Source organism: Notolepis coatsorum (genome assembly GCF_963971535.1).
Source record: "Notolepis coatsorum genome assembly, chromosome: 4".
Lineage (NCBI taxonomy): Eukaryota > Metazoa > Chordata > Actinopteri > Aulopiformes > Paralepididae > Notolepis > Notolepis coatsorum.
The window spans coordinates 111,957,430-111,984,938 of record NC_140168.1 but is presented as its reverse complement, the minus strand read 5'-3'; the positions used below and the strand labels follow the sequence as shown (position 1 = coordinate 111,984,938).

The following is a 27,509-nucleotide window of genomic DNA, read 5'->3' as shown; positions in this document are numbered from 1 at the left end:
TGAACTGCTGCGGTCAGGCAAGCGATACCGGAGTCTCAAGGCGAGCACAGAAAGACTCAGAAGAAGCTTCTATCCCCAGGCCATCAGGCTGCTAAACGAACAATGAATGAACACTACACAACAACAACCACCAAACGCACATAGCACACACATCCACACGCACACACTCACTTTAAACAAACACACTGTAGCACCCACTCCACACACTTATAGCACACACCCACTTTAAACAAACACACTGTAGCACCCACTCCCCACACTTTATATTTATGGATGAAGGATTGCACTACAACTCGTACACCTTACTGTAAATTGTACCTAAAATTGTACCTCATCCCATTTCTGCTTTGCACTAGATAGTACTGTACATTAGTACACTGCATAGTATTGTGTATTGTATATTATATGGTAACTCAGAACATTGTACATATGTCTATACCGAACACTGTGACCTCATTTTTCTTCTTCTAAATTCATGCTATATTATGTTATTATGTTATTTGATACTATCTTGTCTAGCACAGTCTCTGGAGCGTAACAGTAAGAAGCATTTTGTATGAAAGTATTCTGTACTTCTGTATGACAACTATTAAAGAACTTGAACTTGAACATCCAAGTTGGGGGATCCCCCTTTGAACAGCCCATCTAAGGTTTCTCTCCTCCACATCGCCTGTGGTGCTTTTTTCCTATTGCTAGGTTTTTAGTGAGTTTTTCCTTACCTTCGCTGGGGGTATGTCTGGGAGTGTTGCATATTTGGATTTTATGGTGGATTTTGTTCCTGATTTATTGTGATGTTTCTTCTTGACTTGTTTAAAGAAGACTTGTACATCCCATGGGGGCATTACCTTGTGATTTCGGGCTTTACAAATACATTTAATTTAATTAGATTTTACATCGTTTTTTGGTTAAGTTCCCCTTAAAAAGAAAATAATGGTTTGGCTGCAGTTATTGGCGCCCGTTTCCCAAATGCATTTAAATGTGGTTCAAGTATGGATTGGTGTTGGCTGTTTGTCCTGGTGTAGCGAGGGGGGGACTGCATGGTTGATAAGATAATAACTAGCTATGAGACTCGGAGAGAACTGATTAAACCCAGCCTTTGTCAAGCTAAATATGATTTTTATGTTTAGTTCATAAAGCAGTTCTCATAGATCAAAGAGCACCTACGGGAGGCTGCAATTCGAAACTGGACCCCCGTAAATGTCCAAACCCCCCCAACCACCCACCCAAACCCCCTCCTAATGTACAGTTTCTTCCCCCTCGAATGTATATACTTTCTTTTTTAGGATCTCCGTCTCATAAACAGTACTGTATATTTGTATATCTTCAATCTTGTGTGTCATAAATGTCTGGATGTAACAGTACTGTATACAGTATCTGTATGTCGTGTATGTCATAAATATCATGCTATATATCTGTATGTCATGTATGTCATAAATGTCATGATGAATTGAAAATGGGGGTCCCTGATGTTAACAATTGTGTGTATTTAGCCGTACTGTATTGTACCCTTTATGCAATCTGTTAATAAAGTTTTCAATCAATCAATCAATCAATCAATCAATAGGAGCAAAACATTTGCAAACATTGAGTCACTGTCTCCCACTGGTGGTTGAAGGCAGGCACGACAGCAGTGCATGACGCAGTCGGTGTCGCTGTTGAAGATTTAACTCGTTTAAGTACATCAGCTTTTGATCATGTGGATGTGGATATATATTGTACAGTAGTGCCAATGTAGACAGTTGGAATATTTCTAGAACATACTTGGAATAACACCCATGGGCTGCTAGACTGTCGGAACTAAGTGGGGTTTTGATTGTATTGTCGCCTGAAGAAGCGCCAAGGTTTCTGCTCCTCACTCGACGACAGCGTTGCAAAAAGGTAAACATTGATCTGTGATTATTATTACATCAGAAGATACTACACGATTATGTTAATGTAGTTACTGTACATGGAAACTTGACGACACATGATTTAGTGGGAGGAGAACATCAAGAGGAGTGGCTGAGCTGTAGTTAGATCGGGGAGCAAACTCTCCACAAAGAACCAGCGAAAGACGACAGAACGCTGTTGATTATTATTATTATTATTATTATTATAACTCCAGTTGTTTATTTTATGGTTTGCCGTAACAGGTACTTGTTGCAGAAGACGGTGATCTTAAGTACTTGAGGTAAGATTCTTGACCATTTCTCTCATATAGATTTTTTGTACTTCTTCAAGGTAGGGGGGGTTGTTGTTGTTGTTGTGAGGGTTTTACTGTATGGTCTGTGAATTTGAAAAGTTGTGACCTGAAAGATTTTATGATAGTTTGTTCTGTTTTATCTTTCGCCTCCAGTGTGAATGTTGGTGTTTCTCGAAACTGGAAATGATCCTTCCGCATAGTTTCATTATTAGCATTAGTTACTGACTCATTGCCAGTAAACACAATTCTACTTAAAACATCCACCTCTCCTGACATGAGTGTGATATTGTACATGTTTGTAGCATGTTGTTGGTATGTATGAATAAGCCTCAGCTAACCACACAGCCGCACCCAGTCTCCTGCATCTCGCCCTGACTAACAGGCAGCATGAGGGACAACATGATAATAATGAGCTCCTTATGTCTTCCCAGTGTGTCACTAAATTACATTATTTCATAGTGTGAGGCAAATTGGACTCAGTGACTCATAATTCCTTGCATAGTTAGTTGTAAACAAATCAGTGAACAACAATCAGGATTTTACTAGGAATAATAGTAGTGGGATCATTCCACGAAACCGGTACACATTGAGTCCCTCTGACCTTTTTATCTATTGGGTCACCAAAATATATATACATATTTAAAAAGCTTTTCATATCAATTAAAATGTCCCCTTTTTTTAATAAAATGTAAAAAAAAAGAAGAAAAAAAATCACATACATTTTATTTTTATATCAGAAATGATCTTGTTTTTTCAGTTGACAGTGACACCCCACTAAGGCTGAGCCCGAACCCTGTTTTTAGGGTTCGAACGTTCGCCAGGGTTACCGAACGAACGTTCGAACGTTCGTTTTTTGTAAATCTTTGGGCGGCATTGCATAATCTATTGGTGAAAAAACATGTTGTTTACAGTGGTGGCTGTTCATGTAAACATGTAATTAAACAAAGCACTCAGAAGAAAATAAACAAGCTACTGAGTACTGCATAAAGTTCCTACTTATGATAAACAATAGCCCTTGCACACCGCAGTCACGTAAGAGGCTAGATAAACAAATGCATTCGTTTTGTGGCATTAGCGTTATATAGTTAGTGTTACACATTCAATAACAGGTATTCACTCTTGGTCGACGGGAAGGAGAGAGGCGCGCGCCTCAGCTCCTTCCACCGTCTACCTAGGAACGGGGGACGACAGAGAGACACCGGCGGGGTGCCGCCGGGCTCCCAACACGCCTGCCGCCCGTCCGCCCTCGGCCAGAGTTGTTTACAACGCAACCACCTCCCGCCATGAAGCTCGCGCTTCATTCATTCATTCATTCATTTATTAATGATCCTTCCTCAGCGGGGAGTTGTGCTTCTCGGTCTCGCAAGCAGATAAATGTATTGCCGGAAGTAAAAAAATATATAAACGCTTGCCGATTGGTGGTAACAGCAGAAGCGGGTGCAAGCGGTGTGACGTAATTGGCAGAATCGCCTGTCAATCAAAATGGTTCTATTGCATTGGTTGAGACAATAGTATCCAGCTACAGCCCGGCAGAGACCACACTGGTTGAGCCGAGCGCACTCGGGGGACGCGCCGCTTCACATCGCCTCAACGTCGCGCGCCTGCTTTTTTTTTTTTTTTCACCGAACGTTCGAACCTATTAATTAAAGTCCGAATGTCAACGTAACGAACGAACGTTCGAACGTTCGAACGTTCGGGCTCAGCCTCAGCCTTACACCCCACCTATTTTGTCATGTCCCTCATCATGGCCTTCGATGAAAGTGTACTTTGATTGATTGATTGAAAAGTTTATTAACAGATTGCAGAATGGGTACAGTACAGTACAGCTCAATACACACAATTGTTAAGGGGATGCAGACCAGAGAAAGACTTTCGTCTTGTTTACATCAGGGTCCCCCATTTTCAATTCATCATAAAACTTGGGGTATGACTAATACAATTAGAAAAAGGTTCATACATTTCGCCGTTCACAGGAACAACTATCTGTGCTTTTTTATTGTAATGTTTTATTTCTCTCTATGAGTTCATGATTATTCAATAAAATCACATTATTTAGTTCCGTACCTCAGTAACCCCTCGACCCCGTTACACAAATCATTCTTCCCTCAAAAATATAATGAACTGATACTTATGTGACATTATCAACAGGAAGTAACATGTAGAAGTCTTCTGCACAGCACTGTACATTGTCCCATTATACTACCGTGCACTCCTCCTACTATACTAATGTATCTCATGTCTGTGCACTCATCACTGCAGCACCCAAGTTTCAGCACTGTTTGAACATTGTTACTCAGCTGATAGAGTTGTGCCCTTCCTGCTGACTTGTCGTACAGGACTTTATGTAAAGTTAAATGTAAATGTAAAGTAAACATGGGTGCAGGAACAGGCAGGCTACTAGCTGCATTTCTAACTATATTTCATGTCATTTATATCGTGGTCGTCAAGCTCAACGACTCGACTCCGGTACATGAAATAAAGATGGAAATTATCTTTGTTATTTCAACAATATGATTTCTTAATCTCACGTGCTCTCCTATTATTCGCCACACGTAGAGCAACGATCGGCTTGGGCAAAAGAAAACTATTACAAGATGTTTTGAACATCTTGGTTGTGAAGTTATCCAATTATTTAAATGAATAATTGTATTTGATCAACATTCTTATACCACGTGTTGAATGTAATAATGTCCGTGTTAAAGCTGTGTGTGTGTGTATCTGTGTGAGATTTTATGTAATTCTTTGTATTTGCAGTGCTTGCAATTTTGCAGTGTATTATTTAATTGGTTCGAGGGACATCTGAATCATCGCCATGCCAGGAAAATGTTCATTACAAGTACATTTTATAATCCTATTCAGACAACTTTCATAGTGTCCATAACAGGGTTGAAAATGAATAGTCCCCATATCATAAAATAATGATCAATAATAATTATTATAGCCCCCTCCTCTAATTTTTCTAGGTTCTCATAGCAACGTGGGGAGTGGACAAGGGAGACAGCGTGGCCTCCCTCCCCTCTGCGTCCAGAGATACTCACCATGTCAGCTCCTGGTGAGTAGAGACGGCTCCAACGCTTCTCCTAACAAATGTTTGTGGGTAGAAGTCAACTTTAAAAAAAAATTGTGTGTTGTAATAATAACTTCGTTTTATATAGCGCCTTTCATGAAGGTCGCTTTACATAGGGCAATAACAGACAAGAGACAAACATGGTAGACAGACACACAACATCAAATATAGGAAGCTAGAGGTCAAAGGCCATGTTGAAGAGGTGAGTTTTGAGGAGTTATTTGAAGCAGTCCAGAGTTGGGGCGTTGCGGAGTTCTGCAGGGAGGGAGTTCCAGAGGGTGGGAGCTGCCACGCTGAAAGCTCTGTCCCCAGAGGTCCGCAGTCTGGTTCAGGGGATGGAGAGCTGTTGTGAGATTTGATGGAAACTACAAGAGGTGGGACACAAGCTTTCCCGCCCTAACTGAAAACTAGGGATGCTCGATATTGGCTTTTTTACCGATACCGATATTCCGATATTGTCCAACTCTTAATTTCCGATACCGATATCAACCGATACCGATATATGCAGGGTTTCCCCGTCCAAAAAACTGAATAATTTCAGGTAACTAATCATTTCACTGGATATATATATAACAAATATTGTTATTGTTTTTTTGTTTGTTTTTAAACCGATACCGATATTTTCCGATATCACATTTTACTGCCGATATCGGCCGATAATATCGGTCGGCCGATAATATCGGACATCCCTACTGAAAACCCATTCCCGCCCTAACTGAAAACCCTTTCCCGCCCTAACTGAAAACCCTTTCCCGCCCTAACTGAAAACCCTTTCCCACCCTAACTGAAAACCCTTTCCCACCCTAACTGAAAACCCTTTCCCACCCTAACTGAAAACCCTTTCCCGCCCTAACTGAAAACCCTTTCCCACCCTAACTGAAAACCCTTTCCCACCCTAACTGAAAACCCTTTCCCGCCCTAACTGAAAACCCTTTCCCACCCTAACTGAAAACCCTTTCCCACCCTAACTAGAGCTGCCGCGATTACCGCATTACCGCGGTATCGCTGTTACATCACGGCCACCGCAGAGTAGGCTGAATACCGCGTCACCGCTGTTTTTTATAATAATAATAATAAATTACCCTCCTCTCGTTGGGCTTGCGGCTCTGCAGATATACCCTACTCGTCTATCGAGGTTCCAAGCGACCCTATTGGGTACCAGAAAAGTCACGTGAAACATTGCAGACCACTGATTGGTCAGAAGAGAGACGCGTCACACGTTTTTACGTCCTGAATGTCAGATCATCACAACACGGCTAATAACGTTAGCTTTAACTCTCCGCCGGAGTGGACTAACATCGCGCCTCAGGAGTACTAAACGAGACATAATGATTTTACTGTCTGCAACGAATGTTATAATAAAAGCCCTTCGTTCTATACACTTGTCTGATTGAAAACTTTATTAACAGACCGCAGAATGGGACAACTCAGCACGCTCTGAGCAAAGAAAGGAACTGAGATATGAATAGAGTATTGCTTGCTATGGTCCGGTAAATACGCTGATGTTATTGAACGTATAACTATATAATGTCAATGCCACAAAACGAATGCCTTTATTATAAAGTAGTAACTTTATAGTAATAATAATAAGAAAGGGTCGGGGGGGTTAGGGGTAACCACCCCTGCCCGCGACACCGAGTGAACTGCGCATCCGTGTTTCACTTTCAATAACTAATGCGTGCTTGCCGAATCCCAAACAATATTCATGCTGCAAAGTCATCCTCTAAAGATAGACATTTAGACTAGAGGCAGGCTATATGCTATAAAGAGTAGACTACTACTAAAAAAAAAAATGCATTCAAACTTTTTTTTTTAAATTTTTTGTGTGCGTGCGGTAAAAACCGCGGCGGTAGGAAATATTTTGCAAATTTGTGCGGTAAGGAAATAATCAATACCGCGGCAGCTCTAACCCTAACTGAAAACCCTTTCCCACCCTAACTGAAAACCCTTTCCCACCCTAACTGAAAACCCTTTCCCACCCTAACTGAAAACCCTTTCCCGCCCTAACTGAAAACCCTTTCCCGCCCTAACTGAAAACCCTTTCCCGCCCTAACTGAAAACCCTTTCCCGCCCTAACTGAAAACCCTTTCCCATCCTAACTGCAACCATTCACACGGCAGCTACTTTGTTCATGTCATGCTCAGGTTGGGATTTCAGGTGGGAACAGGGTGGAAAGAAATCCCAACCTGAGCATGACATGAGAACAAAACGCCCGCTGTGTGAATATGGTTAAGGGCTGTCCTGTCGTTTCTTGTACATTCTTGATGAGTATAACCTGTAAAACACTCACCACTAACGACCAGGGTTGGGTACCGTTCACATTTGAACCGATACCGGTACCCAACGGTACCTCTTTTCGGTACTTTAGTCTCTAAAAATGTAATCTACCTACCTCAGTTGTCTGCATCTAGCTTTGTAAAGTGTAACAACACTTGCGACCGTTTTCGGCTTGCCATTGCCCCGACTGCTTTGTTGTTGAATCAATTAAAATCCTAGGTAAGCGTGTATTGTGCGTGTGAACGTGCGGCACACTTCATAGGTTTCGCTTCGCGGTAAACTGAACTTTGACGTCATCGGACTTAAAAAAAAAAATATATATACTATATATTTCTTTTTTTTTACAGTACCGAAATGTGGCACCGGAGGATCTCACGTGAATCTGTACTCGGTAGTACCAACGTGATTCGGTCGGTACCCTTAAAAGTACCGGATTTGGGACCCATCCCTATTAACGACATACTAAATGGTTTCTGAGGTCTTTTGGGAACTTATGTTGGCTGACAACATGAGAATCTTTTTAAACAGAGACCTCAGCTGTGGCAGTCATACGATTGACTATTTGTCTGACTATCGACAAAAAAATACCCCTGTAGTTTACTGATCGTTGTAGACTAGAGGACAGAGGTAATGCAAAGACAGCACTACAGTGGTGACGGGAAAATATCAGTTTCCCTTTTTTGAGGTTTTCCACATAGCAGAAGGCTAGTATTTTAGTTGTGTGCAATTTGACTGGCAAGTTTCCTTTTCCAACTATTTGCCCGCTGTATGGAAACGGGTTTAGTACAGTATATGCAGTGAGGAAGAGAGACTTGTTCCATCTGTTGTTAGTTATATATTATATATAATATTAGCAGAACAAATATCTACTGGTGTGGTGTCTTTATGTTGAAAAGGAAGTGGTGATTGTGTGATATTTTACAACACGCAACAACTGTAGAGAGAGAAAAACCGTCGCACTCCGTTGGTGCGCGTCAGCAAAAGTTTATTGAAGACACCAAAAAGCATCTTTAAAGGGGAACTATCTTATAAATGGCCTTTTTGAGTGTTTAGCATTGTTTCCTAGCTATGTGAACTTGTATTAATATGATCTATGTCTCAAAATTCTCATATTGGCGCATTCTTCCAATTCTCCTCTCACAATATTCACCCTCACTGAACTGAGTCATCTGAACATGTGCTGATCTGTGATGTCAGAGAGACACTGCTGCATGATAATGTTCAGGCGAACCAGGTGCAACCATTGTGGTTGGAGCCCAGGCTCAAAACGGAGAGGAGATCTTGAGGTAGAAAAATGCTGTTTTTGAGGACTTGATTAGAAATACAAAACAATGAATAAAAAAAATATATATATTACAGAGGTGTTCCATAGACTCACAGGAATTGTGTAAAAGTGCCCAAATAGTGAAAGAAATAGTAAAATAGTCCCCCTTTAACAAATGACGAGACACTCTGGCCGAGACGTGGAACCTCTCTGGAGTCGTCTGCTGTCGAACGCTCTGGTCTCCTCTTTATACCTCTGAGCCAAACAAACCAGCCCCTACAGTCATACAGATAATGGCTGTTCAGTCCCTTTGCCCTTTCTTAGGGAATTCCTTATGATAGATACAGATCAGTAAAACACTTATCCTTAAAACACGTAGGTGAACTCTAAAAGTTAGGAATGTAAACAAAAGGTCATGTGAGGTCATCGCTACCCCAACAGCTGTTCAACTACAATAGGGTAAACATGAGTCCTTTTGGTTTATATTATATAAAAAATATGCGATTAATCACGAGTTAACTATGGACAATCATGGGATTAATCACCTCCCGCTGCCTACGTCGTGTGAATAACATCTTACAGGACCAGTACCACCCAGCACACCATCTTTTTCAACTGCTGCCCTCTGGTCGAAGGTATAGATCCATCCAGTCCGGAACTAGCAGACTGACCAACAGCCTCTATCCACGGGCTGTCAGGCTGCTCAACCATCAACATCAACTTGCCGCACCGCACCCCCCCCCCCCCTCGCCCCCCCCCCCCCCCCCCAACCCCCGGTGACATAACTCCCACTTCTCCATTACAACAATAACTGTGAACCGGACTTGCATTGCTGCACTATACACTATTTCATCCATTGCAAGTCAACGCCCCCCCCCCCCTCCATCCATTAACTCACTGGACTATCACTGTAATATTTATTTATTTGCACTAGCACTATTGCACTTGGGACATTGATGGTATATTATTATTAGTGCTGTCAGGCGCTAATTTGTAATTAATTAATCTAATTAATCGCATTTTAATCCCATAACCATTTTATGCCTGATATTCTATATTCTATAATCATATTTCAAATTGCATGTGTCCGGATGGCAGAATTCAGTACTGTATCTACAAAACCTTCTGTTTAATGATCTTCCATCTATTAATTTGCTTAGATTTTTCAGGTCTGGTCAATTTGAGCATGGTGTTATTCACAGTCGAAGAAAAAAAATTGATATTCTCATTTGGTTCATTACAATTTACTCAAAATAAAATGTCCATTCAATCAATCACAGCGCAGATTGATTGATTGAATGAAAATGTTATTAACAGATTGCAGAATGGGTACAATACAGTACGGCTCAATACACACAATTGTTAAGGGGATGCAGACCAGAGAAAGACTTTCGTCTTGTTTACATCAGGGTCCCCCATTTTCAATTCATAATGAATTGTAAGTAAGGGTGCAACTTGCACCGTGCAATCCATTCTTTGTGGATCTAGCCCACAGTATTTCTGACACTGGGAATACATTCCCTGAGATTCATAGATACCAAGCCACAGATACCAAGAACATGCAAATGGACCATATTAAAAAAAGTCTGTAAATGTGTATTCTACATTCTTATGGAATGAATGAGATAAAAAGAAAATTATATAAAAAAAAAAAAAAGTTTTTGTAATAAATTTTGAGTTAATTTTCATAACGCGATAATTTGCTGTGTAATTAATTAATCTAATTAACGCGATAAACTGACAGCCCTAATTATTATTATTGAGGACATTGGGACATGGATACTATATTATTATATTATTATTATTGACATTATTATTTTGCACATGCTATATTTTATGTTTAGTATGTTCCAAACAAAATTTCATTGTACCAACAATGACAATAAAGATTCTACTCTATTCTATTCAATATTTTAAAGGGGACATGCATTATAAATGGCTCTTTTCAGTATTTACCATTGTTGTATAGCAATATGGGTTAGTATCAATGGGTCTGTGTCTCTAATTACCATATTGACTCATCAGTCTAGTCTCGAGTTCACGAGATCTTCCCTCACTCAACTAAGCCGTTCTGGGGGTGGCTAGGTGGTGTAGTGGGCAAGGCACTCGCCACCAACGCAGGAGACGCTGGGTTCGAGCCCAGCTCTCGGCGTTGCTACCAGCTTGGCTGGCCGCTCATACTAACACAATTGGCAGTGTTAGGGGTGGGAAAGCTGGTGGGTGGGTCCTGGTCGTTGTAAACAGCGACTCCTACAGTTCGGTCGGGGCGCCTGCACAGCGAGGGAAGGATCTGGAGGGACCTTCCACACGTTACACATTACCCCCCCCAATGTACAGGAAATGACCAAGTATGGTCTTGTCAATATTCCAATGTACAGTTTTGCTTGTTCAGTTGTACAGTGTACAAGTTTCAATTTAAGTTCCTGGCATTTTTAACCAGTGGAGAAAGGTAAGAGATTTCCCTATCGTTTTTCTTATATGAATTATTCTACGTTAATAAAACATACCCGGTGATCAACTACAGTTTGCTGTGAACATTATGATATGTGTGTAGTGTTCTGATAACGACGGCTGGGCAGCGGGAGCTGGATGCTGGATTTTACGAGAAGCATGCAGCTGCAGAGCCGCAGAGCTGGACAGCTTTGCCTGCACAGTGCAATATTCCAATTCAGCCATTGGCAATTCAGCCGTTGGGTGGGGGCGCTGTTGAGCGGGCCTGTGACCGGACCTGAAAGCGCCCCTGCTCTGCGGCTCTGCAGTTGCATACTATTGGGATTCGTTGGGAGCAGCACGGAGTCTCGACTCTGGACTTATTTTATTTGGAATATAATGACTGTATATGCAAAAGTAGCCTAGTTTTAAGTTAAAATATTATAAATCGACATGCCTTGAGGATGTCATTCTTTATATAGCCTGCCTTCAAATTATACCGTGATATAAATTTTAGACCATACCGTCTATCTATCTATCTATCTATCTATCTATCTATCTATCTATCTATCTATCTATCTATCTATCTATCTATCTATCTATCTATCTATCTATCTATCTATCTATCTATCTATCTATCTATCTATCTATCTATCTAATAATGAGACAATATGCAAATAAGATAATACTAATAATTGTCAGTTCCCGTATATGAAATGAAAGTGGCTTGCAACTTTACTGCTGGTAAAATCACTGTTTATTTCTCGTTTTGCATAGTATTACATTCCACTTCTATAAAGTCCTACCGTAAGAGCCTCATACGGGTCAATTAAACCTTTTTTATTAGTCTTTCCTTCTAGCTAAGTTGGACTGAACATTTCACTGTCAAAAGCGCAAATGTAAATAAGGTTGCGTCGCAACACTGTTTTCAAAATAAAGGTCACATATACAAATACCTCTCAATTCTTATAAAAAAAAGTCCCGGATATACATAAACATTAATTGGCATAGATCTCTATAAACGGCCCAACACATTGATCACTTTAGGCACACACTGAAACCAGTAACATCACAAATATGAAGCAGGTAATTACCCATACAAATAATAAACCTTTCATGGGGTTATTTACAATAATAACAATTAATTTGATTTCTAAAGCACTTTTCATTGTGAAACAAATGTATGCAGAGTTTCTTGTCCTCCTGATTAATGCAATGGTGTGTGTGTTGTGATGATCTCATTCAAGGAGCACTACACAAACGCGCACACACACACACACAGTTTGTTGTTTTTGTTCTATTAGTGATTTACACACTTTCTCAGTTGGTTCATTATAAAAGATACAAACCTGAAAACAAACGCACTTAAATATTAAATAAAGGGACCACAGTAATGAGGCAGGAGGAACATATTTTTTTAATAATGGTAAAATTGTTATTAAAAAATGTGCCACTAAAAAATATTTTTTGCCCCTAAATTTCTCATTTAGGGGCAAGTGTGCCCCTAGTGAAAAAGCTTAGCGTACAGCCCTGTATGTCATATATGTTATGATGAATTGAAAATGGGGGACCCTGATGTAAACAAGACGAAAGTCTTTCTCTGGTCTGCATCCCCTTAACAATTGTATGTATTGAGCTGTACTGTACTGTACCCATTCTGCAATCTGTTAATAAAATGTTCAATCAATCAATCAATCAATCAATCAATCAATCAAACACTCTCCCAGTGAGAGTCTGCGCTGCCAGGCTGGCTGCCGGCTGGCTGCACATGTGTCGGAGGAAAGCATGTGATAGTCTCCGGCCTCCCGGACCAACAGTAAAGGGGGGGGGGGGGGGGGGGGGGGGGGCAACAACCAGGAAGGAGGTTGGGAATTGGCATAACGACTAACAGTGGGATGGGAGAAAAATCGGAAAAAGGAGGGGGGAAAAAAGATAATAAAAAAATAATAAAACTAAGCCGTTCTGATTTGACGGTATTCCTGACGTGAATAGGGTACTGATCTGCAGTAACGCCCCCTCTATGGTTGTAGTGCAGTGTAACCCGACACTTCCTCAAACGGGGTTTGACAGGCAGAGAACGAGCGAGAGGGAGAGAGAGAGAGAGATAGAGAGAGAGAGATAGAGAGAGAGGGACGGCGGGAGGGACTGCAGAAGTGTGTAAATGTGTGTGCGCCATCTCTCCCTCGTCGGACACACACACACACAAACTTGACTGCGTGTGTGTCGGGGACGCATCTCTCCCCTCTCTCTCCCTCTCTCTCTCTCTCTCTCGCTTGCTCATTCTCTCTCTCTCTCGTATGTATCACGCTGTGTGGGTGACTGTCACTGAAAGCGCTTATGGGCGGAGCCCATCCAATAATAGCCAAAAAATGATGCTTTTGAGTACTTTATAAAAAATATAAAACAATGATTTTTTTTGAAAAAAAACCTTTCTGATGTGTTCCATAGACTCTCAGGAATTGTGTAAAGTTGCCCAAATAGTGCAAGGAATAGCAATGCATGTCCCCTTTAATCGATTGACAGCCTTAATAAAAATATACTACACAACAACAACCAACACTTATGGCCAGGGAGTTGTCATAAAGCTTAGCACAAATTAATGGAAGCGGATATGGACCACTAGCCTAGTTTCAAACACCAGGAGAGGTGTTTTCTGGCCAGCAACTAGGCTAGCTGATCCATATCCGCTTCCATTCATTTGTGCTAAGCTAGGCTAGTTTGCAGTTGGATAGCTTTCTACTGAACACACAGATTGGGAAGTGGTGTCTATCTTCTCGTCTGACTCTGGAGAAGAGGATGAGCACGTTTCCCATCATGTTCCTTTAACCCTTTCACTGCCACACTACAGAAGGTTACCAGGTTAACCTTCTGTGTATTGTCGCAGTGAAAGGGTTAACCGTTTGGTAGTGCGGCAGTGAAAGGGTTAAGCATCAGAAAGCGGAGGCATCTGTCCCTGACACTTCATCATTTATTAGAGAGACATCTTGTTTCCGTCTTCTCTCTATGATCCACATCGGCCGAGCATGAAGACTGCTTTCTGATATCTCGCCCCCTTTTCTCCTCATTTCCATTCAGGTTTTCTGATGTACAAATTCAAATACGATAAAAAGAGGTGGATGGAATCTAATCTAGTGACATACTAATGAAATGGATAATAGTGTGTGAATTATTAATAATAATAAATAAAATGTGTTTGGTGTGGTGAGTAGGGTCGAGTACCGTTCACATTTGAACTGATACCAGTACCTGGGGATCGATGCTGGTACCCAACGGTACCTTTTTTCGGGTACTTTACTCTCTGTAATAAGTTATAACTAAAAAAAATTATTTCAGTTGTAAAACTAAGTCTAAACTTCTCAATTTCAACATTGTTATCGCACCACACAAACTAAAACCCCCTCTCCCAAACTGTTCCTACAACCATTTATTTTATGTTGCATGATCATGTATACATTTATTATGTATTTTTTTTTTTAATTATTATTATTTTTAAATATCAACGTATAATACTATCAAACTCAGTAAATACTACAGTACCAAACTCCTCTGACTTCATCTGGTCTTTCCAAAGACTAGAGATGGGATGCACACACACACACACACGCACACGCACACGCACACGCACACGCACACGCACACACACACAGAGAATGGCTTATAGCAGACTTACAATTTTTTTTTTATTATTATGTTTTTGGTAGATTTTTATTGTTTTTCTCTGGGCAGTCCGGCAGAGAGGGAGAGGAAGTATGGGAGGATAGAGGGGGGAAGACATTCGGCTAAAGGTGGCCGGGTCCGGGAGTCGAACCTGTACCTGGCGCTGTACCTGGTGCGCCACCCTGGCTGGCTCCCGGCTTATAGCAGACTTAATGATCTTAGAATATTTCAGCTAATTAAGTTAAATGTTTATCATCAACTATCCAGTTAGTTATTATAGTGTAACGTTTGGCTACTTAAAATCATTAAGAGAGAGAGAGAGAGACGTACAGGAATGGCGAGGATGTAAAGCATGTTAAACGCATTGGACCCATTGCTCGCGGAGTTTGCACTGCACATAGAAACAGTGTGACTCGCGAGAGGAGTTGTCACAGGGCTGTCGAGCGCAGGGCTGAAGAGCTAGATCTCATGGCTTCTAAAAGAGGAGTTGTCACAGGGCTGTCGAGCTAGATCTCATGGCTTCTAAAAGAGGAGTTGTCACAGGGCTGTCGAGCTAGATCTCATGGCTTCTAAAAGAGGAGTTGTCACAGGGCTGTCGAGCGCAGGGCTGAAGAGCTAGATCTCATGGCTTCTAAAAGAGGAGTTGTCACAGGGCTGTCGAGCGCAGGGCTGAAGAGCTAGATCTCATGGCTTCTAAAAGAGGAGTTGTCACAGGGCTGTCGAGCGCAGGGCTGAAGAGCTAGATCTCATGGCTTCTAAAAGAGGAGTTGTCACAGGGCTGTCGAGCGCAGGGCTGAAGAGCTAGATCTCATGGCTTCTAAAAGAGGAGTTGTCACAGGGCTGTCGAGCGCAGGGCTGAAGAGCTAGATCTCATGGCTTCTAAAAGAGGAGTTGTCACAGGGCTGTCGAGCGCAGGGCTGAAGAGCTAGATCTCATGGCTTCTAAAAGGGAAGGTCCGCGCTGGTCTGTGTCTATTATGAAATGACAATTGCACGTCATTGGATTTTGGTTTATTTTCTAACTGTGCAGGTCTTAATCTATCAGCGCTCAAGGTACCAAAATGTGGCACGGATTGATATAACGTGACACGGTGCTCTGTAGTACCAACGTAATTGTACCAACGTACAAGAATGCACACCCCTTGACGACCATATTCACACAGCGGGTGTTTTGTTCTCATGTCATGCTCACCCTGTTCCCACCTGAAAGGAATCCCAACCTGACATGAACAGAATAGCTGCCGTGTGAATATGGTCAATAACTAACACACTACAAATAAACAAATAAATAGGTGTTTGATGGTGGGTGCTTTACAGCACCGTTTGAACCTGTTACTGGTTTCTATAGTATGTTCTGTATCGTATCGCTCTCGCTCGGCATCGCTCTCTGCACTATCTCGCATACGTGCACGCGCACTGAATAAAGACCACAATGTACCTTTAATCCCAATATTTGTCTGACCACACCCCTATCAGCTTACCCATATAAGCAGGGGTGGGGCCACCCACTCTCCTCCTTCTCGCTTTCACCACAAGGAAGAAGTGCCTCGGTAGATCCCCACACTTGACACCATGATGGAAGAAAGGTTTAGGAGCAGCTTTGGGAAACAAGGATACGTTGACATCATATCTTTATTTTCTCTCTCACTATTTTCGAGAAAATACGGCGATATTGTCTTCGTACTGGAGTGTCTGGAAGATGATGATCATTCTAAAAACCCTCCACCGGTTTTCGTATTGGGAGCACGCCGCTGCATGCTTCTCAACTGCAGTTCCTTGCTGTGTTTGTTGGGGTGAAACCTGTCAGGCCACAGCTGAACTGTCGGACATGCCGCTGTTGTGAGAAGCGGTGCGTTCCAGGTTGGGTGAGTAGTGTTTGCTGGCGGGCTCCACTTGTCTGTTAGTGCTATGGGGGCTACTTGACAAAGTTTATGGAAACCGGCCCCAGGCTAGGGTCCTTTGTTTAGCCACCTAGGCGACGGAAGGCCTTGGTCTGAAGACCATTATAGTTTTAACTAGTGGGCCACGACCATTGACACTGGTGATCCCTGTGTGTTCTGGACGAGTGGATTCTCTCTGTCACCGTGTTAAGGCCCCATCTTTCATATCCAAATGAGAGTATTCCTTCACGAGGGGATATGTGCATGTAATGTGCGATAGCGGCAGATTCATGTTCAAAGTCAGCTACACAGGCCAGTTGGTACTGTGCTGATTCCGTCGGATGTGGTAAAGTCACCGTTGTGAAGCGGTGTTGACATCTTGTTTTCTCTTTTCTCTTAAAAAGTGAGGAGAGGTTCAGAACGGCGGCCTGTCTGGGTGAGTGTTATGTCATTGTTTACATGTTCATAGCTTACGGTTAGCCAGTCAGCTGTTAACTGCTGCGTTAGCCTGCTGGATCGCTGCATGGCCTGCTTAGGGCCTACTATTAGCCAGTCAGCTGTTAGCTGCGGGGCTAGCATGTCGTGGTCGCTAGGTAACGTTAGCTTGCTGCTATGGGCCATGGCTGGCGCGGGGTAGCTTAGCTTCTCGCGCGCCGCCGTGAGCTCGCTTCTGATCGCGTGCGTCGTTAGGCTATTCTGTTGAACGTGCTTTGATTTTAACATGTTTTACACTCTTGACCGCGACGTCATCCTTGACAGGGGATGTTTCGTCGACCCTGCCCTGAGCCTGGACGGCAAGGTTGCATCAACGGGGGACTGTAGTACGGGTTGGGGCGGTGACGCTACCCAGTTCGGACAACACAGGAGCGGCTGTGTTTCCTACGGTGTCTGTGACTGCACTTCGCTGATCTGCGTTCCGGGTAGGTACGGGGTTGACCAGACCTCATAACACGTCTTCTGGTTTTACTTTGCTAAGTGTATTGTGAATAACGGTGTTTTTTCCCAAAACGTGTGTTGTTGCAATGCATTTAGGATACGTTGCGGGTTATGTGTGAGCTGTTTTTTGTCACTGGCAGTTAGCTTCTCCGTGCAAATCGGATCTGGTTGTTGTGTGAGAAACATCATGGTGTTTATATGCTCACAACTAAGGTAACTAACCTATGAAGCTATGCTTGGTGACAAGTGAGTAAAAGAATGTTCTTTCTCAGACTGTAATGACAATGAACAGTGTGTTCACACATTAACAGGTTTTCCTGTTTTAACTGGCCGTATTGAGGGTAAAATAGGAGGATTGTGTTTCCCCCCCGGTTCCCTGGGGACTTTTTCATCCTCCTGTCAGACATGTTGTGCATTAATTGTGTCTTTTGTGTGGTAGGGATACGATGTAACTCTTAGCTTGATTGCTGAGGTTGTGCTAAATCTGCTGGAGAAACTTATTTCCTAAAGGGAAATTGGTTTGGTTGCTGTCATGTGTGCTTAGCAAGGCCTGTGGTCGATACTAATCAAGAATGATGTATTCTCTCATTGTGAAAAAAACGGCGTTCCTCTGTTGAGTGTTTTTGCCATTTTTTGTAGGTGATGATGGGTTGTGTGTGTCATGTGACCTACAACTGGGTTGTACTGGCCACAGAAGCACATGTGTATGTTGGACCGGGGTTCTTAGAGCCCTCTCTATTCTGTGTTTTTCCTTAGTAAAAATCAGATAGCAGGTTAGCTCATGCGCTGTGTGGAGCTGTGAAACGCTTCATAGAGCTGACTATGACTGTGTCATATTCTCTTTTTGTCGTTACATCGTATCATGGGTGTGGGGTCGTAAAGGGGTGAACTGGTAACCTTTCCTCTCCCCATTGTTCTGTCGGTCAGGGGTACACCCCCTGTCCTTCAAGGTTCCCGTCACGTGGCGGTTCGGCACGTTACGGGGGGGGGGGGGGGGGGGGGAGGGAGTTCCTGGTCCCACGGCCTGGTATATTGGGCGTGTGCACCGCAGGAATTCCCCCGCCATAGAGTACGTCACCGTGCGCGTCTCTGTTGGTAGGACTTCCGTGTGCTGTTCAGGTCCATGTGATGGATCTGTTTTCAGGGGGGGTGGTCAGGGCTCCTCCTCACCAAGCGCCTATTCAGGCCTTCTGTGAGTTCGGACTCCTTCTTCCATGTGAGGAAGCCTCCATCAGAGTACAGAGCCTTCCTCCTCATATTGTCAAAGTGAGTGGACCCTCTAGAAGGGTCCTTTTCTATTGTATGTATATTCGATTCAATTCGTTTATTGAGTGTGTATGGGTTCAGTGCCTCTTCCCCGGAGGCCCTAAAACCAGTTTTTTACATGGCTCAAGGTGCAATATATTCTTTTCAATCTGTACAGCTCGCGTGGGAAGTCTCTCTGGGGATCCCCGTCTCTTTCCTATGGGAGGGTGGTGGGATGTAAAAATGTGAAAATTTTTTACCCCGGCTGTGTAGACTGGGATACATACTGTTGATGCTTCCTTCTTTCTATTCCAGAAGTGTTGGAGTTAGGGAGTGTCACACCCCTCTTGTCGTTCCCCTGGGCGCCTTGGGGATTCAATGACAGGTCTAATTAGCCTGTTCATTGATGGGGGTGTGTCCCGACGCACGTATAGTGCTAGCTCGCTGTAAACAGGCGATTGACTGGCACGCCTTGGTTGCTTGTGGTTGAAACAGCGTTTTTATAAAGCAACTGAGATGGGGGTTTTTCCTCTTCCGACGACCACATCCCATGACCTGGGTGGGTTGTCGACGGATTCTCGTTCATGTCTGGGGGATGATGACGGGATGGATCTGAACATATGTGGTGGGGTCTCACGCCCTTGGGGTGAGCCACCAGGCGCGGTTCGTCCGAACGTCTGGGTGGCGCCTTCTTTTCATGTTAAGATCGACACGCATATCTGCCCTTCTCCTGGAGTAGGCATGTCGGCGTGGTTAGGGCACGGGACTGGTTCTGGTCACGCTGGTCCAGATCAGTTGAACCCGTTGTCCGCCGGGGATGCAGATCTGCTGTTCTGGTACCCTGAGGGACTTGGGCTTTTTTCAGGGGGAAAAATGCCAGGTCGGTCTGGGTGTCACAGGGTTAAGCGCTATGGAGACCCTGGTTGGGTATGTTTTTACTCAGCACTGTCGTCATGGCTTACAGCCATGCCATTCTGTACGCGCTCGATCTCGTCGGATCTCGGCCGCTACACAGGTTGGTCCTGGTTAGTACTTGGTTGGGAGACCGCCGGGGAATACCAGGTACGGTGTGCTTAGGGGCTGGTTCTCCATTATTTTTCGCTCCTCTCTCACGCATGGCGAAGAGGGGCCTGTGGGGGTGGTTTTTTGACCTCCTCTGGTGACCCTGTGCTTCCCGTACCGCCAGGCCCGGTCCGAAGTGATGTTTGCGACCCGTAGGCCTGGGTTAACCCTTTTTGGAAACTGAAACACTTGTACTGCGGTATAGCCGGTGTATACCCGCAGGTGTGTTTTGGAGTTTTTTCTTGAGGGGTTATAGGAACAACCACCGCATTGGGTAACACCGAGGTGGTTGATTCCCTGGTGTGTTGGAGCAGTGTCAACTCCCGGGTTCACCGTTTGAGGGTGCCCCTGCACGTTCATGACGTCTGCCAATCGTGTCAGCCTTCTCTGCCTCGACCCCTCTGGGTGGGGGTTTTTAAATGGAGGCTTGGTCATGCAACACCGCCAGCTTACGCTCCTTCCGCCGGGGCGGCTGTGTTCAGCTGTCCCCTCTGGCGCCTGTCTCGTCCGCAGTCTCCAGGCTAGGGTTAACAGCCTGTTGCCTGGTTTTTCCCCGGTGCGCTGCCTGCTTCCGTTGGTTAACCTTTTTGTGTGCTTACGGCCATGCTGACTGCCTGTTCTGCAGGGTCAGTGTGCCAGGCGGTGTACTATTGGGGGGACGGGGCCCGCTCGGCTTACGGCCATACCAACCTGAACACGCCCGATCTCGTCCGATCTCGGAAGCTAAGCAGGTTCTGGCCTGGTTAGTACTTGGATGGGATTCCGCCTGGGAATACCAGGTGCAGTAACTGAGGGGCCTTTGTCCGAATACGCTGGCGATGTGGGGGGCGGGGCACTACGTGCCCACCTGGTGGGGTCTTGATGCTGGCATCATGGACTTCTCCGGGCCCCCATTCTAGGGAGTCCAGTCCTTTTGGTGGGTCTGGGTCTTCCTTCGTGCTCCGCTGCTACGGCCTTGCCACGGGGTTGGGTTTGCCCTTGACCCCGTGATTCTGGGGGCAGTAACGAGGTTGTTCCTCCGTTCGTTCCCGGGTGGCATGCGGGTTGTGCGTGTGTGTAGTCGTGGGGTCAAGCCACGGTCTGCTCACCCTGTGCGTTGAGTTGCTTGAGTGCCTCTTCGCACGGTCGGGTCCGTCGCCCTCCCGTGAAGCCCCTAATAGGGGGGGTGCCCGCCATTAGGGTGGGTCGGGGGGGCTCGGCCCTCCCTGTTCTGATGGTTTGTGGGGGGCTGTCAGCGGGGTGTATTTGTCGGCCGTTGGCTCTCGCTCGGCCTCCCTTGTGCAGAGAGCGATGCCGAGCGAGAGCGATACGATACAGAACGTTAGGTTATGACTATAACCAAGTTCTGTTAGTATAGCGACGCTCGGCATCCGACGCCGCTGCAGCCTTTGACCTCGCCTTGTGGCGAAAGCTTGGGAAGGAGGAGAGTGGGTGGCCCCACCCCTGCTTATATGGGTAAGCTGATAGGGGTGTGGTCAGACAAATATTGGGATTAAAGGTACATTGTGGTCTTTATTCAGTGCGCGTGCACGTATGCGAGATAGTGCAGAGAGCGATGCCGAGCGTCGCTATACTAACAGAACTTGGTTATAGTCAGCTGTTAGGAATCTGTTACTGGTTTGGTTTCTATAGTATGTTTTCAGCTGTTAGGAATCTGTTACTGGTTTGGTTTCTATAGTATGTTTTCAGCTGTTAGGAATCTGTTACTGGTTTGGTTTCTATAGTATGTTTTCAGCTGTTAGGAATCTGTTACTGGTTTGGTTTCTATAGTATGTTTTCAGCTGTTAGGAATCTGTTACTGGTTTGGTTTCTATAGTATGTTTTCAGCTGTTAGGAATCTTGAGTGGCGTCTCAGGGCTTCAGTTCATTGCATTTTTACAAAGTGTGTCCCAATTACCATGAGAGGTGTGGGGTAGATATGATTACCATGAGAGGTATGGGGTAGATACGATTACCATGAGATGTATGGGGTAGATATGATTACCATGAGAGGTGTGGGGTAGATATGATTACCATGAGAGGTATGGGGTAGATATGATTACCATGAGAGGTATGGGGTAGATATGATTACCATGAGAGGTGTGGGGTAGATATGATTACCATGAGAGGTATGGGGTAGATATGATTACCATGAGAGGTATGGGGTAGATATGATTACCATGATAGGTGTGGGGTAGATATGATTACCATGAGAGGTATGGGGTAGATATGATTACCATGATAGGTGTGGGGTAGATATGATTACCATGAGAGGTGTGGGGTAGATATGATTACCATGAGAGGTATGGGGTAGATATGATTACCATGAGAGGTATGGGTTAGATATGATTACCATGAGAGGTATGGGGTAGATATGATTACCATGAGAGGTGTGGGGTAGATATGATTACCATGAGAGGTATGGGGTAGATATGATTACCATGAGAGGTGTGGGGTAGATATGATTACCATGAGAGGTGTGGGGTAGATATGATTACCATGAGAGGTATGGGTTAGATATGATTACCATGAGAGGTGTGGGGTAGATATGATTACCATGAGAGGTATGGGGTAGATATGATTACCATGAGAGGTGTGGGGTAGATATGATTAACATGAGAGGTGTGGGGTAGATATGATTACCATGAGAGGTGTGGGGTAGATATGATTACCATGAGAGGTGTGGGGTAGATATGATTACCATGAGAGGCAGTGTTAATTTTGTCAACGAAAATTATGACTATATATGGTCGTCAACTAAGCTTTTCCCCCCGACGACAACGAGACATGACGTCACGTTAATGTAGATCATGTGACACTAACGTGACAAAATTATTTATGCATGATCGTTGACTACATCTGAGGACACAAAAATGTACTTTACAAAAACCATGACGAATTCTCTTAATTTATGTTGACTAAAACGAGATGAGATCAAATTATTATAACTTTTAGAATAATTCACGTTATTATTTCAGCATTTCCGTTTCCGGCTAATCGATAGTATATGTTGTTAATGAATCCCTTTAGCGCTTGAAGCACACTAAAAACTGTAACTGTACGTGTGTGAAATTTGTACAGTAGGTCCCAGTGAGAATTGCAATCGGTGTGTACTGTGTATTTACACTATCCTATTGTTGCTTTGTTGGTTAAAAAAATAAATATGCAATTTAAATCAGAATATGTTCCATTCCATGTCTGACTATTTCTGAATCTATTGACCATTTCAAGGAATGTTTGGTTACTATTGGGCTTCTAGCCTTATACGGAACTTATTTTGAATCAGCTGATAGGGTTTTGGCTAGACTATACTTAACACATTCAGGGCCATTGGGATTAGACGGGGCCCACTATACGGCCAGCATATCAAAACAGTCTTTCATTGTGCGTGAGGCTGTTTGTAGAGCTAAATCTATACTTTATATTATTGCTATCTGTCCATTATCATTGTCAATTGACACTATAAACCGTCCCTTCAATATGCCTTAAATAAATAATTTTTTCATCAATACGTTCCCATTTTATAGCGTCTTGAATATGAACGTTATAGCAGAATGTTCTGGGGTATTTCCTGGAATGCGAGATATAGGGTGCTAAGCTAATAACGTTAAATCGAATGGCGTTTCGGCTATACTAAGAAGGAAAAGGAAGCACTCTGGTCTTGATTTTGGTATTGATTGCCATGACAGTGTATCGAATCTTCCAAGCATTCGGGCAACCCTAGCACACAAGGAGGCCACCCACATCAAGGGGCAACCCTAGCACACAAGGAGGCCACCCACATCAAGGGGCAACCCTAGCACACAAGGAGGTCACCCACATCAAGGGGCAACCCTAGCACACAAGGAGGTCACCCACATCAAGGGGCAACCCTAGCACACAAGGAGGTCACCCACATCAAGGGGCAACCCTAGCACACAAGGAGGTCACCCACATCAAGGCGCAACCCTAGCACACAAGGAGGTCACCCACGTCACGGGGCAACCCTAGCACACAAGGAGGTCACCCACGTCACAGGGCAACCCTAGCACACAAGGAGGTCACCCACGTCACGGGGCAACCCTAGCACACAAGGAGGTCACCCACACAGGGTTTCCGTTAGAAAAAATTGTTGCCGGTCTCCGTGTCCTGCAAGATTTCAATCTACCGGACAAATGGGATCAATTCCGGTCAGAGTTTATTGAGCTTAAAAACAATTGATAGGCAGGCTATATAAAGAATGACATCCTCAAGGCATGTAGATTTATAATATTTTAACTTAAAACTAGGCTACTTTTGCGTATACAGTCATTATATTCCAAATAAAATAAGTCCAGAGACTCCGTGCTGCTGCTGACTTGAAATCAAATAGGTGTCTGTGGGCAGTCGGCCCCACATTAATAAACAGCAGTCTGTTATAATCACATTTTTATGAGCTAACGAATTCCGTTATATTGGACATTTGTATTAATTATATCAAGCGAAGAACTGAGAAATTTGGCAGAGAGAGACGGCAACATTATCGTGAAATATAAACGTTGCGTGATGACTATTATATCTCCGCCTCCCAATGAAGAACATACCAATAGTATGCAACTGCAGAGCCGCAGAGCCAGCGGCGCTCTCAGGTCCGGTCTGGGGACCGCTCAGCAGCGCCACCCACCCAACAGCTGAATTGCCAATGGCTGAATTGGAGTATTGCACTGTGTGCGCACAACTGTCAGCTCTGCGGCTCTGCAGTTGCATGCTTCTCGCAAATCTAGCTCCTGCTGCCAAACCAAATGAATCTCGACATCGCTTCACCAATAGTCGTTATCAGAACACTACACACATATCATAATAGAACACACATCATTGTCATTATTAGACCTGCTTGGTGAAGCAACAATGAAACAAATGTAACTATTTTAATACAATTCAAATTGTGCTTAGAGGGAATTATTTTCACAGGTCATTATGACCGGAGATATTTAAATATGTCGGACTTCAACAGATTTCCCTGGTAAAAAAAACTGTAATTACCGGACAACGGAAACCCTGCACCCACATCAAGGGGCAACCCTAGCACACAAGGAGGTCACCCACATCAAGGGGCAACCCTAGCACACAAGGAGGTCACCCACATCAAGGGGCAACCCTAGCACACAAGGAGGTCACCCACATCAAGGGGCAACCCTAGCACACAAGGAGGTCACCCAGGTCATCTCTCATTGTGCTGTGATGTGGACTAGACGGCCTTATCCTTATGCCTGATGAGGATATTAACACTTTCTGTGCCGTTCACGTAGTTCTACGTTTCTGCGGCCCGACCGCTGAGTGCCGGAAACGTAGATCTACGTTTCTGTTTCGTTATTTCTTTTATTCGCTATTGCCATTCATAACCCATCGAGGCACCTTGTGCATGCTGCCCTGAATGTGTCCGAGATCGCAGACGGTCAATACCGCCGCCTAACGCCTTGCGGCCGCTATTGCACTCCATTTGAAACTATTTGGTTCTAAACACTCCGGCAAGACAAGCGGTCACCACGGTTGCCTCGAGTTCATCCGCCCGCCCGTTCATGTGCAATGCTGGGTAACATCGGACAAACGATTGCGATGAATATTTGGAATGACGATCAGATAATTGGATTATTCTTTTTGCAGTACGTGAGAGACAAGGTAAGGACTCTATATTACCAATCTTGCGTTGATCCAATATTTTTTTGCCCGCGATCGAAGCGTGTCTGTGTGGTATGTGTGTGCTGTGTCCCGTTGGTCACATCACGGCACGGATGGGCGCCCCGCTCCAAACCACCTTTCATGCGTGCATGATGAAAGATAATACCGATAATCTAGCGTTGATTTCAGATTGATTGTTGATCCAAGCGAGGAATGGCAACGTGTTTATTGAATTACACAAAAACGCTGTTTTCGCGTCTTTTCCTGGGATTACTCACTCAAACTATACTCATATTCACCACGGTATAAAACGTAAATGTATAGATGAAAAAATGATCTGTTTTTTGCACGTTGACCGGAAGAAACCCACTGACAATCGACAGCGTTATTAGATCCATAGCTCACTGATTCTTGAGAGTCGGGACAAAACACTTTTTAAATATTATATTTTGAGAATGCACACTATATTAATTAGAGTTATATATTCATGTAGAGAAAGGTCTGAGCTATTTAACCATGTAAAGGTGCGGGCTCTACATAGAAAAACATTTTCAACAAATTCACATGTTTCCCTTTGAAACTTGATTTGTGTTAACTCTGTCAGACACACAAAAAAGTATATAATTCTAATTATTCCAGTCCAACAAGAATCTAAAGTTCTGAAGTATGTTGTAATAGTGTTTAGTTACTCTGGTATGCAATAAAATATAATATATAAACCTCAGGTGTAATTTCACACTATTCTGAAAACCCAGAGTTAGAAATATTAGCATTTTCAAACTTTGTTTTTAATTTTGATATGATAAAAAAAAGATCATTAAGTAAATAAGACACAAGAGGATGAAGATCTAATGATCCTTTATTACTTAAAGGGGAACTATCTTATAAATGGCCTTTTTGAGTGTTTAGCATTGTTTCCTAGCTATGTGAACTTATATTAATATGATCTATGTCTCAAAATTCTCATATTGGCGCATTCTTCCAATTCTCCTCTCACAATATTCACCCTCACTGAACTGAGTCGTTTGAAAATGTGCCTATATGTGATGTCAGAGAGACACTGCTGCATGTTAATGTTCAGCAGACGGCGCAGGCCACACAGTGGTTTAGGTGGCACCTGCAGCTGCGGCTGCAAAACAGCTCGAAATCTTGAGGTAGAAAAATGCTGTTTTTGAGGACTTGATTAGAAATACAAAACAATGAATAAAAAAAATATATATATTACAGAGGTGTTCCATAGACTCACAGGAATTGTGTAAAAGTGCCCAAATAGTGAAAGAAATAGTAAAATAGTTCCCCTTTAAACAACATAAACTGAAGAAGGAATTTGTATTTTCCCCAAGATTAACAAAAATAAATATCTGACGGTGTTGACAATGATCTGACGGTGTTGACGAGAAACTGACGGAGTTGACAAAATTGGATTTGCATCTCTGCTCAATTTTTTAAACAGATGGAAGTGACAATAATAAGAACTAATAACTCCTTGTCTTATACTGAACATTTTGTTAACTCAATTGTAATAAACAACAAACTTTACATACACTGTTTCCAACTATTACAAAATGTTCCGTTTCCAACAACAAAAACAGTAATGGAGAACAGGACCCCTTCTTCTCATCCCTGTTTTCATCTATCTCCTCTACACCACTTCCTGATCTCCACTTTCTCACCCACTTCTCCTCTTCCTTTCCTTCTGCATTTCTGATTAGTTTCACTATGATGTCTTGAACTGGGCAGAAACAGACATCCTTCTTGCCACATTTGGGCTGAACCACATTTCTGTTGGACCATGGGGATGCAGAAATTCCACTTTCACATCTTGTTGCTCATTATCCACATCGATGGTCTTGGCTAGCCACCAGTGGTCATCATATACTACTGCTAACCAGTC

The 27,509-nt window shown here is 43.5% G+C and overlaps 1 protein-coding gene across 2 annotated transcripts in view; it reads left to right on the top strand.

Annotated features, from left to right (window-relative positions):
- Nucleotides 1–1,625: 1,625 nt before the first annotated feature.
- Nucleotides 1,626–27,509, top strand: part of LOC311227791 (phospholipid scramblase 2-like) — a 91,737-nt gene continuing 65,853 nt past the window's right edge. Inside the window, exons 1-3 of one of the 2 annotated variants that reach the window (XM_084313602.1) lie at nt 1,626–1,878; nt 2,133–2,170; nt 5,146–5,234. In XM_084313602.1, the coding sequence (XP_084169728.1) occupies nt 5,222–5,234 (13 nt within the window). In that variant the 5' untranslated portion in view covers nt 1,626–1,878; nt 2,133–2,170; nt 5,146–5,221. Of the gene's footprint in view, nt 1,879–2,023; nt 2,171–5,145; nt 5,235–27,509 lie in introns of those variants that run through there. The other variant, XR_014619624.1, reaches the window with a different exon arrangement.